Raw genomic sequence first — 16,101 nt, forward strand, 5'->3', positions numbered from 1 at the left:
CTATGGCACTGGGGCCGTGGTGCCAACCGCCACCCTCTGCCTGCTGACGCCGTCGCTCACGTCCCACCCGCGTGGATCCGCCCACCCAACCCTGCTCTTTCCCAAGCCTAGCAATGAGGAACTGGCCGTCCCAGCGTGTCAACGTGGATAGGACGGAAGGATGCCCGGGACATCATGGACGGCGCGGAGAGGGCTCCGGGGTCAGGACTGGGTCACATACAACCCAGAGTCCAGCAGACACGTGGGTGGTGCCCTCCAGCCTCCTGAAAGCACAGCTAGCTGCTGGCCACACTCAGCCTGACCACGTCCCCAACCTGAGAAGCCCCCCCCCCCACACCGGTGGCAGCTAAGGAGAAGAGGGGCAGGGACAGGCAGCACTGCCCAGGCAGTGGTGGGAGAGCGCCGGGACCACTGTGAGATGAGGAGTGTCCTCCACACTGGGCACCCAGACGACAGCTGAGAGCAGAAGGGAGACCCAAGCCCGGCCCCTGCACGTGTTTACTCAGGGAAGGACAGACTTTATTATGCCAGCCTGGGTGACAACACAGTGACGTAGACTCTCTAGTTTATAAAAAAGCATGCTGCAAACCACTGACTAACACCCCTGTTGTCATAAAGTATTAAGATGTTACACGTGACAATAAAAATCAGGTCCTAAGAAAACTGCACGGGGACTGCCCTGGTGGTCCAGTGGTTAAGACTCTGCGCTTCCAACGCAGGGGATGCGGGTTCGATCCCTGGTCAGGAAACTAAGATCCCACATGCCATGTGGCGCAGCCAAAAAAGAAAAAGAAAAAAAAAACAAAACACTAAAAAAGGGCAAGAGAAATGCACAGCTCACGGCATCAGCCACAGTGAGCCCGGCTAGGCGCGGCTGTCTGAACTCAACTCCACCCGCCGACGGGCCTGGGCAGCGCCACGTGGCCCACGTGGGACCCCAATGCAAGCACCTATGCTCCGGCACGGGGCACAGGCCTTCCTCGGGCGGGGACTGGACACCCTAATGTTCACGTAGGAAAGTGGCTGTCGCCGTGCCCTCGTGTGGGGACATGGTGCTCCGGCTGCTGCCCTGTCCCTCCCGTCTCCCTGAGTCTGTGTTGTGGAACACTTAGCCCGAGGTCAGACTGAGTGGCGGCAAATGAGAGGTAGGTGTCCATCGTCTGGGCCATTTTTCCTCCTCTCAGGGCCCCTCAGGGCCCCACTGCCCACAGAGCAGCCCAAGTCCCACGCGGCCTGACCATGCTCGGCCCCTCTAGGGTCAGCTCCTGTCGACGAGGGGGCGGGGCTTGAGGAGGGCACGGGACCCTGGAGCCCTCAGGCCAAGGCCCACCCCTCACCCACCTGGAAGGCCAGAGCCAGGATGCTCCTCGCGGCGGGCACGTCCCCGGCCAGCCACTTGGACTTGGCGCCCATGAGCCACAGCACCTCTGCTTTGGGACAGTGGGCCACGGCCCGCTGCAGCAGGGCCTCCAGGGACTCCCTGAAAGACAGGGGCTGGTCACCACCAGAGAATGCAGGTCGCTCTCAGTCAAGCCGCGGGCACTGAAAAGACAGTTAGCGCTTCAAAGTTCCACGCTGTCAATGATTTACCAGACTTTTACAATGGGGAGCGAGTGGGGAAATCTTTTCTCTCCATAAAGGCTCGAAAGTCAACTACGGAAGAGGGTGCTACAAAGCAACGCATTGTTCAAACAGCAGAGTCTGATGGAACCTCTCAAGAGAGCCTTTTACAGCCGTGTGTCCTGGAGGCGTGATAACTTTGCGGTCTGGGGGCCGGGGGCCTTTTCATCTCTAACCACAGATCCGCCGATAAAGATTACGACCCGAGTCTACTCTCCGGCATCCAGAGAAACTGTCTTATTGGAAGAAAGTTATTTTAGGTCACCATCAAGCAAGAAGCCTGGGTTTCAGGTGTGAAGTCCCCAACCCCTGCACAGCCCACCACCCCTGTAATACCCCCGGCACAGACGACCTCCCCAGGGCTCAGCAGTAAGACCGAGTGAGCGCACAGAATCGTCTGCGTGGCATGAAGCTCGACACCGGAACCAACACCCCCAGGTCTGAAGCACTTGGCCCCCTCACCCGGCCAAGGACACCAGAGCCAGGGGAGGGGAACTGCCCCTGAACCCAGGGACCAAGACCCCCGGGAGCAGCCCTGCTCTAGACAGGACTGTCCGGGTGAACTTGTACAGGGGAACCGGCCGGGTCATTTCAAAATGTCCCCAGAGGAGTTAACTGCAAAACACACAGCAGCCGGTGGGACCGGGAACTTCAGCAGCAAAGCCCAAGACTGATCAATGAGACAAAAGAAAAGCAACAGGGGCTCCGTGCTCCCAGCTGCAGCCCAGGTGGGACCAGGAGGCCCGAGCAGAGAGGACGCAGCAGAGGACCCAGGCAGAGGCTGCCCACCTAACTGCAGACGTTGCAACATCTAATTTAATCAGAAGTTACAGCCAATAAGGCAGACACGAAACGTTTTTTCAATTAAAGAGGACAATTAAAGAAAACTGTCAAGGACCTCCTCGGAGCACAAAAACCAGCCCAAACCCAAATGCAGCTGAAATGAAAAACAGGCCTGCCGGGGCCCAGATGCCGCACCGCCCACGCTGCCGAAGCCAGGGCCCCACAGACGTGGGACTTCGGGCTCCAGCCCTGCCCCAGGGACCCCTCAAACCACCAGTGCCCCTGGCTCAGCTGCAGGCACTTGGGCAGATGGGCCCCTCAGTGCCTTGGCACTATACAACAGCAGCAACGCTAGCACAGAAGCTGCCTGAAAGACAGCCTGGCTGAAAAGCCCAAGAGCTTCCGCCCCTCGCCGCAGAGGCTGGACCTCGAACAAGGCCCTGGCCCACCCGCGGGGACGAGAGGCCTAAAGCCGGCGCAGGGCGGCGGGCCTGCCACGTACCTGGTGCCGTGGTTCTTCTCAAAGTACGCGGCCCGCAGCCACACACTCTTCTTGCTGGGGAAGACCTGCAGGGCGTAGGCGTAGATGGCTCGGGCACACTCCAGGGCGCTGTGGGCTACACACTAGGGCAGAAAGAGGGCCGTGAACAGGGCGGCTCAGCACCGACCCAGAACGGGTACCCACTCTGTGACTCCTGACCCGAGCCCTGTAGGCCAGTTACAAAGACTCTGGGGCTTCCGTGGCCCCATGGGACCACACGACAGTCGCTCAGGGCCTGGGGGCTGGGCAGGCCAGCCCATCTCGGGGGGTGAGCCCTGGAGAGCCCCACGCTCGTGGGCACAAGGGCTTCCGCTCTTCCCGCAGCTCACAAAGCGCCGAGGACAGCTGCCTGCTCCAGCCCAAGTGAAGAGACGACAGAGAAGCGGAAGGAGGTCTGAAAGGGCTCCAGAGTTACTGCCCCCAGTCTGTCATCTGTCTGCAGGGTGATGCCCGCCGAGGCCCCCGTGTTCTCAAGGGCGATGAGGAAAGCGGGGGGAAGCACAGAGTTCAAGTCCACACTCAGAACTCAAAGGGCCCGGCACCCAGAGGGAGCTGGGCTCTTCCCACGGCAGAGGCCGTGGCGCCTGCGAGGTCATTCCTCACACTTCCCTGCCTGAAACGTCATGTAACAAAAAGCCTTGAGGCCACGATGGTTGGCACTGGAGACTCTACTGCTCACGAGGCACCCGGGTCACACGTGTGACACCGCGCGAGTTCCATGCAGACAGCGGCCACGGCCTGCATCCAGGGACTGGAGGGGCAGGAGAGTGCCCACACGAACAAGGGAGAAAGAAAAGCTCTGCCCTGCAGGAGTCCAGCTGATCAACTCTTGTCAAACGCAGAAGCCACGGTATCTAGAAAACCAGCACCTGACAGATCCCACAGTAATAACTGACAGGAGCCAAAACCATCCTTAATGGACCCGCAAACTCGTAGGTCAAAGTTTGGAGAGCAATGGCATGTTTACACAGTCTCAGTGTCTTCCCACGAAATACTCACTAGTTACAAAGGGCCACAGCAGCCTTCCAGGGGAGGGGCCTGGCGGGCACCGCCTGAGCTGCTCAGAGGATGTGCCCCCGCCGACCCAGAAGGACAGACTCCTACGAAGATCAGAGCCCGGCCGCGAGGACACAGCATGGACACCAAACCAAGGGGCCTGTACCCTCAGAAAAGTCACACTCATGAAAAACGACAGACCAAAGCCCTCCCCCGAACTCTCGGGGCCACGGAGACCTGTGGATATGACCCTGGGCAGCTCCTCAACCAGAACACAGTTGGGTTTTTCCTTTTGCCAAAAGGCACTCAGTGAGCCAGCTGGTGAAATGTGAGTAAGGCCTCAGATTACATCGTAGTCCTACACCAGCACTGATCCCCTGAGCTTGACAGCTATGCTGTGGTTGTGTAAGAGAAGGTCCCCTTTTAAAGAAACACACACTGAAACGTTTAGAGGGAAAGGGCCACCACATGTGCAATGTACTCTCAAACAGTTCAGGGAAAATAAGGGGCATGTGTGTGCAAGTGTGGGCACGAGTGGAGAACACAAAAGCAACCGTGGTGAAATGGGTAAATCTGGGGGAATCTAAGTGTAGGGTGTAAAAGAATTCCTCTTACAGTTTTGCAACTTTTCTGTAAGTCTAAAGTTATTTTTAAATCAAAGGCTATTGGGCTTCCCTGGTGGTGCGGTGGTTAAGAATCCGCCTGCCAATGCAGTGGACACGGGTTTGAGCCCTGGTCTGGGAAGATCCCGCATGCCGCGGAGCAACTAAGCCCGTGCGCCACAACTACTGAGCCTGCGAGCCACAACTACTGAACCCATGTGCCACAACTACTGAGCCCGTGCACTTTGAGCCCGTGCTCCGCAACGAGAGGCCACTGCAGTGAGAAGCCCGCGCACCGCAACGAAGAGTAGCCCCGCTCACCGCAACCAGAGAAAAGCCCGTGCGCAGCAACGAAGATCCAACACAGCGGGCAGGGGCGGGGGCGGGGAAGAGGCTATTAAAAAGAGAGGGCCACATTTAAGGTATTAAAAGCTTCAAATGTTTTTATTGATCTTGAACTCATCATCTCTTCTCTGGAACACCACTCCAAGGAAATCATTTCAGAGGGGACAAGAGCTTCATGTGCAAATGTTTTCTGAAGCGCAGGTTACAGCAAAGACCAGAGGTAGGGACGGTCCAGAGGTCAGGGGTGAACAGCTGGGAAGGTTTGGGAGATGGATTCCAGGTCCAGCTTAGCAAGCGCTCAAATTCTAGCTCTGTAGCAGACTAACAGAAAACTGTACTCCTTACAGTTGCAACTTACGTTTAAAAATCAGGGACTTCCCTGGTGGCACAGTGATTAAGAATCCGCCTGCCAATGCAGGGGACACGTGTTCGAGCCCTGGCACAGGAAGATCCCATGGACCGTGGAGCAACTAAGCCCACGTGCCACAACTACTGAGCCTGCGCTCTAGAGCCCGCGCGACACAACTACTGAGCCTGCACTCTATAGAGCCCGCGAGCCACAATTACTGAGCCTGTGCTCCACAACAAGAGAAGCCACTGCAATGAGAAGCCCGCACACCCCAACAAAGAGCAGCCCCCACTCGCTGCAACTAGAGAAAGCCTGCATGCAACAACGAAGACCCAACGCAGCCAAAAATGAATTAAGTAAATAAATAAATAAAATAAGATAAAACCCAGCAGATCAGAAAGATTCCCAAAGCAGAGCAGCTCCCCACAAACACAGACTCCAGGCCCACGCGGCCACACTCACGCTGTCAGCATCTTCCATCCACGTGTGCTTCCGGTCTTCCTCCTCAATGCCAATCCCGATCACGGCACGCATGACCGCCTGGCAGGTGGCCACACTCCCAGCCTTGTCACACTCCTCGGCATCCTGAAAGAGGGACACAGAACTGAACTTGCCACCCAGAGCTGCAGAAGCCTGACATGTGGACGCAGTGCCCGGACAGAGCGGGCTGCAGGTGGTGAGCTCCAAGGGTTCTGACGCCCTCGTGGCCCTGCCACTGCCCGCTGACTGTGCTCACCCTTCCCTGACATCCAGCAGGTGAGTACTCCACAAATCCCTGACCTACCCACTTAACAGACATTGCATAAGCACCTACTGTGTACAAAGTACTAGAGTAGGCAACTCAGTGGCCATAAGGGGTTGCTATGCAAAGACAGTTCCAAAGCACTTGCGGGTAAAAGATGAGGTCACTCACACTCGTACTGTCGGCCTGGGATCCAGATTTGAAATGGACAAAAGGAAGAGCCACTCTAACCCAAAGAGGCAGACCTGACTGGGGGAAGGAGCCCGGCACACGGAAGGTGAGACAGAAACCTGGGGAGGGACCAGCCACCGGGCGTTCCGGCAGGCAGGGGGCGCGGGCTGACCAGCAGAAAAGCACTGGACTTCAGGACAGCAGCTCTCAGGACAGGCAGAGAGAAGACCGTCGTGGTTCCAGAGACGAGACACCGAGTGCCACTGAAGCCTCCTGCACAGCCGGTGGGAAGGACTAGCAATGCAGAGAGGGACGCGCGTTTACACACGTCAGACCGACGACGTCGAAGTGTGCGGGCAAAGGTGGGGACAGAGGTACATGCGTGCGGCTGAGGATGGACACAGCGACGACCTCTACCGCGGGCAGCTTCAAGCTCCCTGTCAAAACAAAACTCACACAGGCTGACCCAGCAACGCCTTTTAAGGAACATACTCCCAGTCGTTCAAAACGACGGATGCGCCAGGACGCTTCTGTAGTGCTGTCTGCAACAGCTAAAGGAGTAGGAAGCACCCTGCCGATGCCATCACCCAGAGACTCCAGGCTGGCTGGACACGCCGAGCCTGGCTTCCCTGGCTGTGAGAGGAGCACAGCACAGCAGCCCTCGCCTGAGCCCCTCAGGCATGGTAATAAGCATCAGAAAGGCATCTCAGGCAGAGGAGAGCCAAGGGCAAAGGCTCAGGAGAGGGCACAGGCTGACCCACAGCCAAGGGGCAGAGCTCAGCGCCCCAGAAGAGCACGGAGGGCAGAGCACGCAGCACCAGGTATGGGAGAGGAGAGCCACACAAGGAGACAGCCCCGGGTACCCACTCTACAGAGGGGCCCCCCGTGCTCTCCACTGAGCACAACCCAGCACGGGCGGGCTGAAAAAACTGTCCAAAAGGATCAGTGGGAGTGGTCCTCGGAACACAGCTGGGTCCAGGAACAGCGCCTGTTCCCACTGGCCAGAGCGGAGACCCCCAGGAGATACATGGCACTGAGCACAACACCCAGAGGTCACCTCCACAGGAGGCTGAGTCCCAAACTGCCCCACACCCAGCAAGTGTCGAGGCAAGACCCACGGGGTCAGAACGTTTCCAATAGCAGAACCACACTCAACATCGAAGCCCAGAACGCTCACGGCGGCCCAAAAGCATCTGGCACCCAACAAGGGAAAAGGCACAGCGCCCACAGCAAAGCAAACGCTATCAGGCATGCAAGGCAACCGGGCAGGACGGTTCATGATGAAGATACTCAGTGTCTACCAAAGTCAACCCCAAAGGGACCCAGTGTTAGAAGGAGCAGACAAGGGCACTAAGACTATTATGATAATCACGGTCCACGTGTTCGAGTGTTATATGGCAACATGAAAGACGTGATAGAAGGTTTTTAAAAAGATCAAAATTCCTAGAAGTGAAAACTGCCAAGATCTAAGATGAAAAATGTCCTCGATGACATGAACAGCAGATTAGACGTTACAGAAGATTAGCGAAACCTGAGGACAAAGCAACAGAAGTTATCCAAGACGAAACTGAGAGAAAAAAGAGTATCTCTGTAACCGACCAGAGCAGAGGGCGTATGAGCTCACACCACACCCACAGGAAAGACTAGACGTCCCCCAGCTCCATGACCAGAGGTGGGGGCCTCACCACTGCTCTTCTAGCCGGGCAGGCAGACGGGAAATAAAAGGCACCGTGCTGGAAAAGAGGAAGTAAAACTGTATTTACAGACGGTATAATCCTATACATAAAAAATCCTAAAGAATCTGCTGAAACTATTACAATTTGATAAATGATTTCAGCAAGGTCACAGGACGTAAGATCAATATTTTAAAATCAATTGTATTACTACATACTAACAACGGACAACCTAAAAATGAAAACAAGAAAAAATTCTATTTATGACAGCATCAAAAATAAAAAAGTACTTTAGATTACATAAAATAAGTGTAATATTAGTACACTAAAACATTACTCAAAAAATTTTTTAAAAAACTAAATAAATGGGGCTTCCCTGGTGGCGCAGTGGGTGAGGGTCCGCCTGCCGATACAGGGGACGCGGGTTCGTGCCCCGGTCCGGGAGGATCCCACGTGCCGCGGAGCGGCTGGGCCCGTGAGCCGTGGCCGCTGAGCCTGCGCGTCCGGAGCCTGTGCTCCGCAACGGGAGAGGCCACAGCAGTGAGAGGCCCGCGAACCGCAAAAAAAAAAAAACCCTAAATAACTGGAAAGACACCCCACGTTCACTGACTGGAAGAGTTACTACTGTTAGGATGGCAACAGTCCACCCAGGTGATGTGTTCTAGCAAAGCCCAGCTGGCTGTTTTGTAGGATCTGACAAGTTGACCCTAAAATTCATATGAAAACACGAAGAACCAGGCGCAGCCGAAACAATGTGTGGCGAGCAGAGGGGAGGACTCACAAAGCCGCCCCCTTCAAGGCCGCAGGGGCAGCTCGGTGCGGTGCTGGTACAGACCCAGACACACGGCCTAGCGGGGCGGGACCGAGACTCGGGAGTAGGCCTTTGCGTTACGACCAGCTGGTTCTCCACAGCACGGCCGGGGCCACTCGACGGGGGAAGGTCTAGCGGCGCTGGGACAACGGGACACGCACTTGTAAAAGCGTGAAGTTCAACTCTTTTAAGGCAAATGGGTCACAGACCTACATGTAAGCACTAAAAAATAAAAATCTTAAAAACACAGGAGTAATCTTCATAACCTCAGGTTAGGGAAGGTTTCTTTGATGTGATACCTAAAGCATGAGTAACAAAAGAAATAAATAAATTGGACTATATCAAAAACATTTGTGCCATAAGCAATACAATTACCTGACAAATGACTTGTATACAAAATATATACAAAAAATTCTTACAACTCAATGACAAAATAGATAATAAACAATAAAAAGATAAATAACCCACTATATTAAAACCCACTGAATTACCCACTTTAAATGGGTAAATTTTATGGACAGTTAATTATAGCGTAACAAACTGTTAAAAAATGAAACAGAAAGAATAACTTAAAACATGAATAGATCACCATGAGCTGGAAGACAGCTTCAAGTAGCCTAATGAGCAGGTAATTGTGCCTGAAAGAGAATGAGTTGAAGAAACAGGGGGCACAAATTCTCCAAATCCGATAAAATCTATAAATCCACAGATCCAAGATACTGAACGAACTCTACACACAAGAAACGTGAAAACCACCAAGTCAGATGACAACCAAACTGCTCAAAACCCACGATACAGAAAAACATCTTAAAAGCAGACAGAAATCTTTTAATTTAGAAATTAAAAAAATTTTTAATTTAATTTAAAAAAAAAGTACGTACAGAGGAGCAAAGATGACAGCAGGTGTCTCGCTGGGAACAACCTAGGCAGGAACAGTGTCTTTAAAACACTGAAAGAAAAAACTGTCAACCTAGAATTCTACACCCAGAGGAAATATCTTTCAAAAGCAGGGAAGAAATAAAGACTGTTTCCAGACATTTAAAAACTGGAAGAACTGACCATCAGGCCTGCACTGAAAGAAATGTTCAAAAAAGTCCGTCAGGCAGAAGGAAGATGACACCAGCTGGAAACCAGGATCCACACAAAGGAATGAGAATGTCAAAAATGGTTAAACAACACTAAATAAATAAAGGAGCTGAATCTAGATGGTTCGATTTTAGAGATACACATGAGGCCTTGCACCTGAGATTTTAAAACATTGCCCAAACACAGGAAGGGAAGAGAACAGAGGTACTGATCCATCGCCACCTCCTCGGGAGGAAGGTGATGCTGGAGCAGCTCCGGTGCACCGGCTGGAGCCACTGGGAGGCGGGCAAGCAGCACCGCGGCGGCAGGGGCGCGAGAAGGGAGGCGGCACAGGGCTGGGGCCGCCTTCCGAGGCTGAGGGCGGTGGGTGAAGCAAAGGGGCAGGACGAGGCAGGAGAGGGCAGCTGTAGCCTGGCGGCGGGTTAGAGTGCTTTCAAAGACCTCGCTGGCCACGATCTACAGAAGTTAAAGACGGGGACCTGAGAGACAGAAGCTCTAAGGCTCACTCTCCTTTAAATCGGGACACTTAAAATCTTTAAATCTCCAAGCATCGGAACACTGAAGTTTCCCCCTAGATGCACTCAGGCTTGCACCTCCATAAAAAGCCACGAGGTGATCACATAAGGAGAAGCCACCCCTGTGCCTGCTGTGCCTGCCAGCGTGAGGACGGGCCTCTCAGGTGCCACCCCGATGTCCCCACCCTCCAAGGGACTCTGACGAGCAGGAGGGCGTCCGTGTTTAAAGTGGACACCGTGGCACCTGCCAACCTCACCTGGATCCACTGCTCGCGGTTGATCTCCACGCCGTTGGCCCGCAGGGAGGTGATGGCCCGGTCGATGATCTTCTCCACCATCTGCGTGTTCCCATTGGCCTCCTCCAGCTTGGCGGCCGTGATCCAGATGTGCCGGTCCGTAGGGATGTTCTCCCGGGCCTTATTTAAGACCTTGCGGGCATTTTCGTAGGTCTCTAGCCTGGCCAGGGCGAGCCAGAGCTGCACGGAGAGACCCGCCAGGTCAGGTGGACCCTCCACAGGCCACAGCCCTTGCACAAAATCCTTTGTACAAGTTTTCAAGGACCACTTTAAACGGGGCCCAGGAACGTGTGCGTCGGCATTTTCTGCCTCATCTGAAAGCTGTTTGGTTATGCTTCTGACTTACTTAGTGATGTGGTTAACATGAATAGTTGACGGGTTCTCAGCCCCGCGTTCCAAACACTGGTTAAAGGTACACGGCATTAGGACAGAAGGTGAGCAGGGTGTGACTGTCACCTTCGCAAACTGAAAGGACACGGTGTTCAGCTGTCTGGAGTTCTCACACCACAGGTTTTGATTATGCAACAGTTTATCACCAAAAATGTGTATGGGCTCTATTTATTTTTATGTAAATAAATTAAGATTAATTTTGTTTGGAGAATTTCACAACACCCCTTAGGATAATTAAAGACAGACTGGACATCATGAAATCAAGACTAAAAGTCACTTCACAAAACGCTGTGAACAAGAAAATTTAAAACTAAAGAAATCCAAGTAGCTCTGAGGCACAGCCAACCTCCCGCTGGGCCGGCAGAAAGACATACCAGTCTTTTCTGTCACCCTCCAGGTCCCACTGGCAAACTCCGAGCTGAACTAGGAGGCCGGGCCCTGAAGCACAGAGCTCCGCGCGGAGCTCCCATGGGGTCGGGGCCGAGCTAGATTCTGCTCTGCGGTTCCTGCAGGAGCATATGGTCACTGTGCCGCCTGGCGCTGGACCTCAGTGAGCTCAAGGCCCAGCTGACACCTTCTGCAGACTGACCTCGGGCCCAGGCCTCTGCAGGGCGGGGACTCACCTCCACGCAGACAGTGGCCTCGGGCCCAGGCCTCTGCAGGGCGGGGACTCACCTCCACGCTGGTGGGGCAGCACTCCACGGCGCGGCTAAGCATGATTCTAGCATCTTCGGGCTCTTCCAGCTCCACGGCCGCCTTCCACAAGCGAACTGAGTTTGGAACGTGCTCAAGGGCTGGGAAAGGTCAAAAGAAACCAGATCACAGAAAAACGGAAGTGAAAGCAAGATACTGTGTCACAGAGGATGCTGCTGCCAGCAAGTCCAGATGGTCTCTGCCCTGGGTGACAGGCCGGGACTTCACATGGGTCCCACAGGTCTGGACAGACACCAAAGAGACCAGTGCAGACGTCCCGAATCAGCAAGCAAGGGTGGCAGAGAAGGCTGTGCATCGTCTCACACCCACTCACACTTGAAAATCAACATGAGAAAATGAGGCAGCGCAGACCAGGCACCCGCTGCCCAGGAGGGCCAGCCGAGTAGGCCGCGTGTGAGTGAGTGTGCGGAAGTCACGGGGACACAAAGCACCAACGACTCTGGGATCCGCATCTGCCCAGGACGGCAGAGCGAGGGCTCCTCCCTGGACCCCAAGGAGCACGAGCGCAAAGGCACCAGGTGCTGCACCACACCGGCAGCCTCGGGGCCTCAGTTCACACGAGTGACAGCAGGAAAGGGGGACCAGCTCCCAGGAGAAGCTATGACATCCTGCAGTCCGGAAACCCCCAAACCTCTGTTTAAGCAGCAGAGCCCTTCCTTCAGATGCAATTTACTGAAAAAGCCAAAACACTGGGCAGCTAAACACAGAGCCCTGCAGCAGGCGGACTAGGGAGGCTGAGGCAAGGTCTCCAGTCAGCCCCTGGCAGGAGTGACGGTGACTAAGAGCTGATGGAGGCAGGAAACCAGAACAGCCCAAAGGAGATCTTCTTTCTAGAAAACACGGGCCAAGCTGGCGGGAAACAGCCCTAAGATTCAATGGTGCAGAATCTGCGGCCTCACCAAGTCTCTCGCGTTCCTCCCTTCAGCAGAAGCAGCCCCTCCCACCTCTGGGAGACGGGCTTCCCTCCTTCATAGGCCCTGTAAAAACGGGGCACCCCCTCCCCTTTATAGGCCCTTGAAAACGGGGTGCCCCTCCTCTCCTATGGCCAAACCAGATGGCAGTGGCTCCGGGTCACCGCACTCCACGCCAGTCCCTCCCCGGCTGGTGAGCAGGAAGCAGCACGTGCCCGAGATGCTTAAGACCAGTGGGCCAGAGGTGGGGAGACATACCCCACGAACCCCAGGGGCCCACCCCCAGTGAGTTTCAAAGGTTCCCATGGTCCAGGGCTCATGGGGACCTCCCCTCTATGACAAAAAACACGCTGCCACTCCGGAACCACCTGCCTTGGAAGACGATGCCCCAGCCTGCGGCCCAGAGCTCTGCAAGGACCACAGCGCCACCAGCCTGCAAAAGAGGTGCAGCCAAGGGCTTGGCGCCCCCCCCCCCCCCCCCCCCCCCCCCCGCTTCCCTAGCCTGACCACACCTGTCACTCAGCCCAGCGCCGGCAGGGCGGCAGCTGCGGGACCCCCGCAGGACACATGCGGTGACAGCAGTGCTTCTCGCTCGACCAGGACCCCCGGGGCAGGCACGTGGCCGCGGGCTGCATGTCGTCATCCCTGGGGGAGCCTGGTCCCTGTCCCCACGAGTTTGAACTCAGCTGTCTAGAGGTCTCATCCCGAGGGATGATGTGTCCACCAAGGCCTGTGGCCATGGTTCTCCTGCACTGGAGGCTGAGGCTGACCCAGTTCTCTGGCCTCCACGTGTTGCCAGACCAGCCCCGGCTGGCGAGGTGACCCCTGACCCCCACGGTGAGACCCGTCTGCCACCATGTGCGGGAGGAGAGACCTCAACCACAGCCCAGAGCGGCGTCCTGAGGCCTGGCTGAGCAGTCCCGCCTCCGGAGTGACACTCACCAGGAAGCACAGCAGCCCGAGAAAGCCAAGACCACCGAGGGAACAGCCCCTCAGCAGTGATGTCAGATAAGGAGGCCTGCGGGGGCCCGCCCCGCCCGCCCCCCCAGCCCTGCCTGCCCCCTCCCCCTGGTCACACTCCACGCCAGTGGCCATGGGGTCATTAACTTCACCCCGCGATGGGCATGAGGCCCAAGACGGTCCCCACTTTTCGGGAGAGACTGGGAACTCCTCTGTTGGCATTTCATCAATAGCCCACAGGACCAGAGCTGAAGCCAACCACTGCTGACGAGTCCAGATCGCACCAAGGTGCTCCCCAGAGACCATCCACAGCGCCAGATCAAGGCTACCTCCAAGAGTTGTGGCCAGCCGGGGTGGAAGGGCCGGCCCGGTCAGGAACGGAGCAGTCTGAACTAGACAGCCCGCGATCAGAGGCCAATGCACTCTCTGGCCCTTGGCCCCAAGGTGGGGACACACGGCACCATCCTGTACTCACTTTATGGACCAGAGCACGCTGGCTGGGGACAGAGCCACTCCACTGCTCCAGGCCTGCACGATTAGCAGAGGAACACGGTGCTTGACACCTTCATCGTGAGCGAAGCTCACAGGAAGCAGCCCCGCAGCCTGGTCCCCAGAGCGCAGCGCTCGCAGGCCCACAGGGGCCCCTACAGATGACAGCACGCAGACTGAGGCCAAGCACCCACGCCACGTCACCCAGCCTCCTAAGGCCTCATGTCTCAAGTAGCATGTGAAGCTCAAGTTCGCCCATCAGAGGACCACGACGTCAGCTGCACCAGCTGGGACCCAGAGCTCAAGCCGAACCTGAGAGCGGGCACGGAGCCTCCCCAGTCACCGATGGAAGTAACTGTCACTGGTTTCCAAATATCAGATCCTTCCAGCAGTAGCTGTCAGGTTCACCAAGAGCTAAAGGAGGCATCGCCAGCTGTGCCCCAGGCACCTAGAGAAAGAGCACTGTTTTTGGAAACACTCTAAGGATGGGGAAGGCCAGGAACAGGGCCGGGGAGCAGGGTGGAGGCCAGCTGGGGCTTCACGCTCCCCCCACCTTCGCGCAGCCTGAAGGAAAGCACAGCCGGGAGGCCCAGGACGGCCTGGAAACCGATCACTCGACACTCCCCCGGAGGCCCCCTTCCAGGCCTACTCCCCTCTCCAAATCTGAAGCCAACTGGAAATGAACCCAGGTAATCTGGGGGTGAACAGGGAGTGGCCACAAAGCCATTCTGACCATTCATCACACTGTGGCAGGGGAAATTCAGTAGAGCTTTCCTAAATAAATCGTGCTAATTACCCAGAGTTTAATGTGTTTGTCATCAGAGAACTATTTTCCTGGCTGAAAAGAGATGAGCTGATTTCTATAAACCAAAACAGGTGCTGACTTTCCGCCCCGGCCTCATTTTAAGTGTGGCAGGGCTGCAATAAGAAACCAGACCCGAGAGGAAAACACTGGAACACACACACATTCACACGCGGTCAGCGTCACACACAAGGTGGCCACCACCTGGCCCCTAACACACACAGAGAGTAGAGCGCCACAGGCCGCAGCCAGCAACCCCTGCACATCTAACATCACACGCCCCTGACGGTTCACGCAAACACACACCTTAGGAACAAGAGCTGGAAACTGCCCACTGCAAGCTGCCCTCAATTCCCCAAAACACACCTATTTCACCCACACTACAAATTCAAGGGGAACAAGCCGTCTGCACAGGCTTACTCCAGGTCAGCCCTCCGACCAGCTGGTGCTGAATCTGGAACAAAAGTCAAAAGCAGCATCTCGTCTACGGCTCCAGTGAAGGGAGCAAAGCTGTTCTTTTCTCACTTCTGCAACGATGAAAAGCAACTACCCACAAAAGCTCCATCTTGGCAGTGACTCCCAGGTGGACTCAGTTTCCCCGGCGTGCAGACCATTCAGCGTGCCACGAGCCAACGGCACACACACCAACACACTGCCCTGCAGGAGTTTCCCAAGATGGGAAGCAGTTCATTCACGTGCCACTCTAGTGCGACCACCGAGGCAGTTAAGACTCAGACCCGAGTGGCACCTTCTACCTGCTGCGGGCGGAAACGGGAAGGCTAGCGCCGCAAGGCCAGCTTCTAGTGGCTCCCTCGCCCTGCACACGGCACCTGCACACAGCACTCCACAGCGCCACAGAGCACCTGCCCTCACCCAAGGCCACACAGCAGGAGAAGGCAGCTCAGCCAGAAGCTTCCGACAGAGGCTCCAAGGGCAGAAGCAACCCAGGGCAGACGAAGGCCTGGAGAGCATCCCCCACTCTCTAAGCCCTCCCAGCAGAGCCCGAGCGAAGCAGCGGCGAGGCTGCTCCCCAGGCCGGCAACAGAGCTGCGGGGCTGCCCCCCCATCTCCAGGTACACAGCCAGGCGGCGCCGCTCCTGCCGGGTCCCTAAGGGAGGCTCACCTTTTCGAAGAACCCGCTTCTTGGCGCGGATGTCTGTCTCCAGCTCAGCTGCTCTGATGTAAATCCTAACGGACTGTGGGAGGTGACGGACAGCTTGGGCCACCACGGCCTTGGCTGTGTCCCCAGGCTGCAACCTCGCTGCTTCCAGCCACACATCTTCACTCTGGGGGGCAAAGGAACAG

At 56.0% G+C, this 16,101-nt stretch overlaps 1 protein-coding gene across 2 annotated transcripts in view; it reads right to left on the reverse strand.

Annotated features, from left to right (window-relative positions):
* The window catches only part of PRPF6 (pre-mRNA processing factor 6), a 33,598-nt gene that overhangs the window by 6,286 nt on the left and 11,211 nt on the right, over positions 1 to 16,101 (reverse strand). For both annotated transcript variants that reach the window (XM_060124723.1, XM_060124724.1), the window contains exons 9-14: positions 15,920 to 16,082; positions 11,596 to 11,714; positions 10,492 to 10,710; positions 5,699 to 5,821; positions 2,906 to 3,027; positions 1,342 to 1,480 (exon numbers count right to left, since the gene is read on the reverse strand). In XM_060124723.1, coding sequence (XP_059980706.1) covers positions 1,342 to 1,480; positions 2,906 to 3,027; positions 5,699 to 5,821; positions 10,492 to 10,710; positions 11,596 to 11,714; positions 15,920 to 16,082 — 885 coding nt within the window. The remainder of the gene's footprint in view (positions 1 to 1,341; positions 1,481 to 2,905; positions 3,028 to 5,698; positions 5,822 to 10,491; positions 10,711 to 11,595; positions 11,715 to 15,919; positions 16,083 to 16,101) is intronic.

This window comes from Lagenorhynchus albirostris, chromosome 15 (assembly GCF_949774975.1).
Source record: "Lagenorhynchus albirostris chromosome 15, mLagAlb1.1, whole genome shotgun sequence".
Taxonomy (NCBI): domain Eukaryota; kingdom Metazoa; phylum Chordata; class Mammalia; order Artiodactyla; family Delphinidae; genus Lagenorhynchus; species Lagenorhynchus albirostris.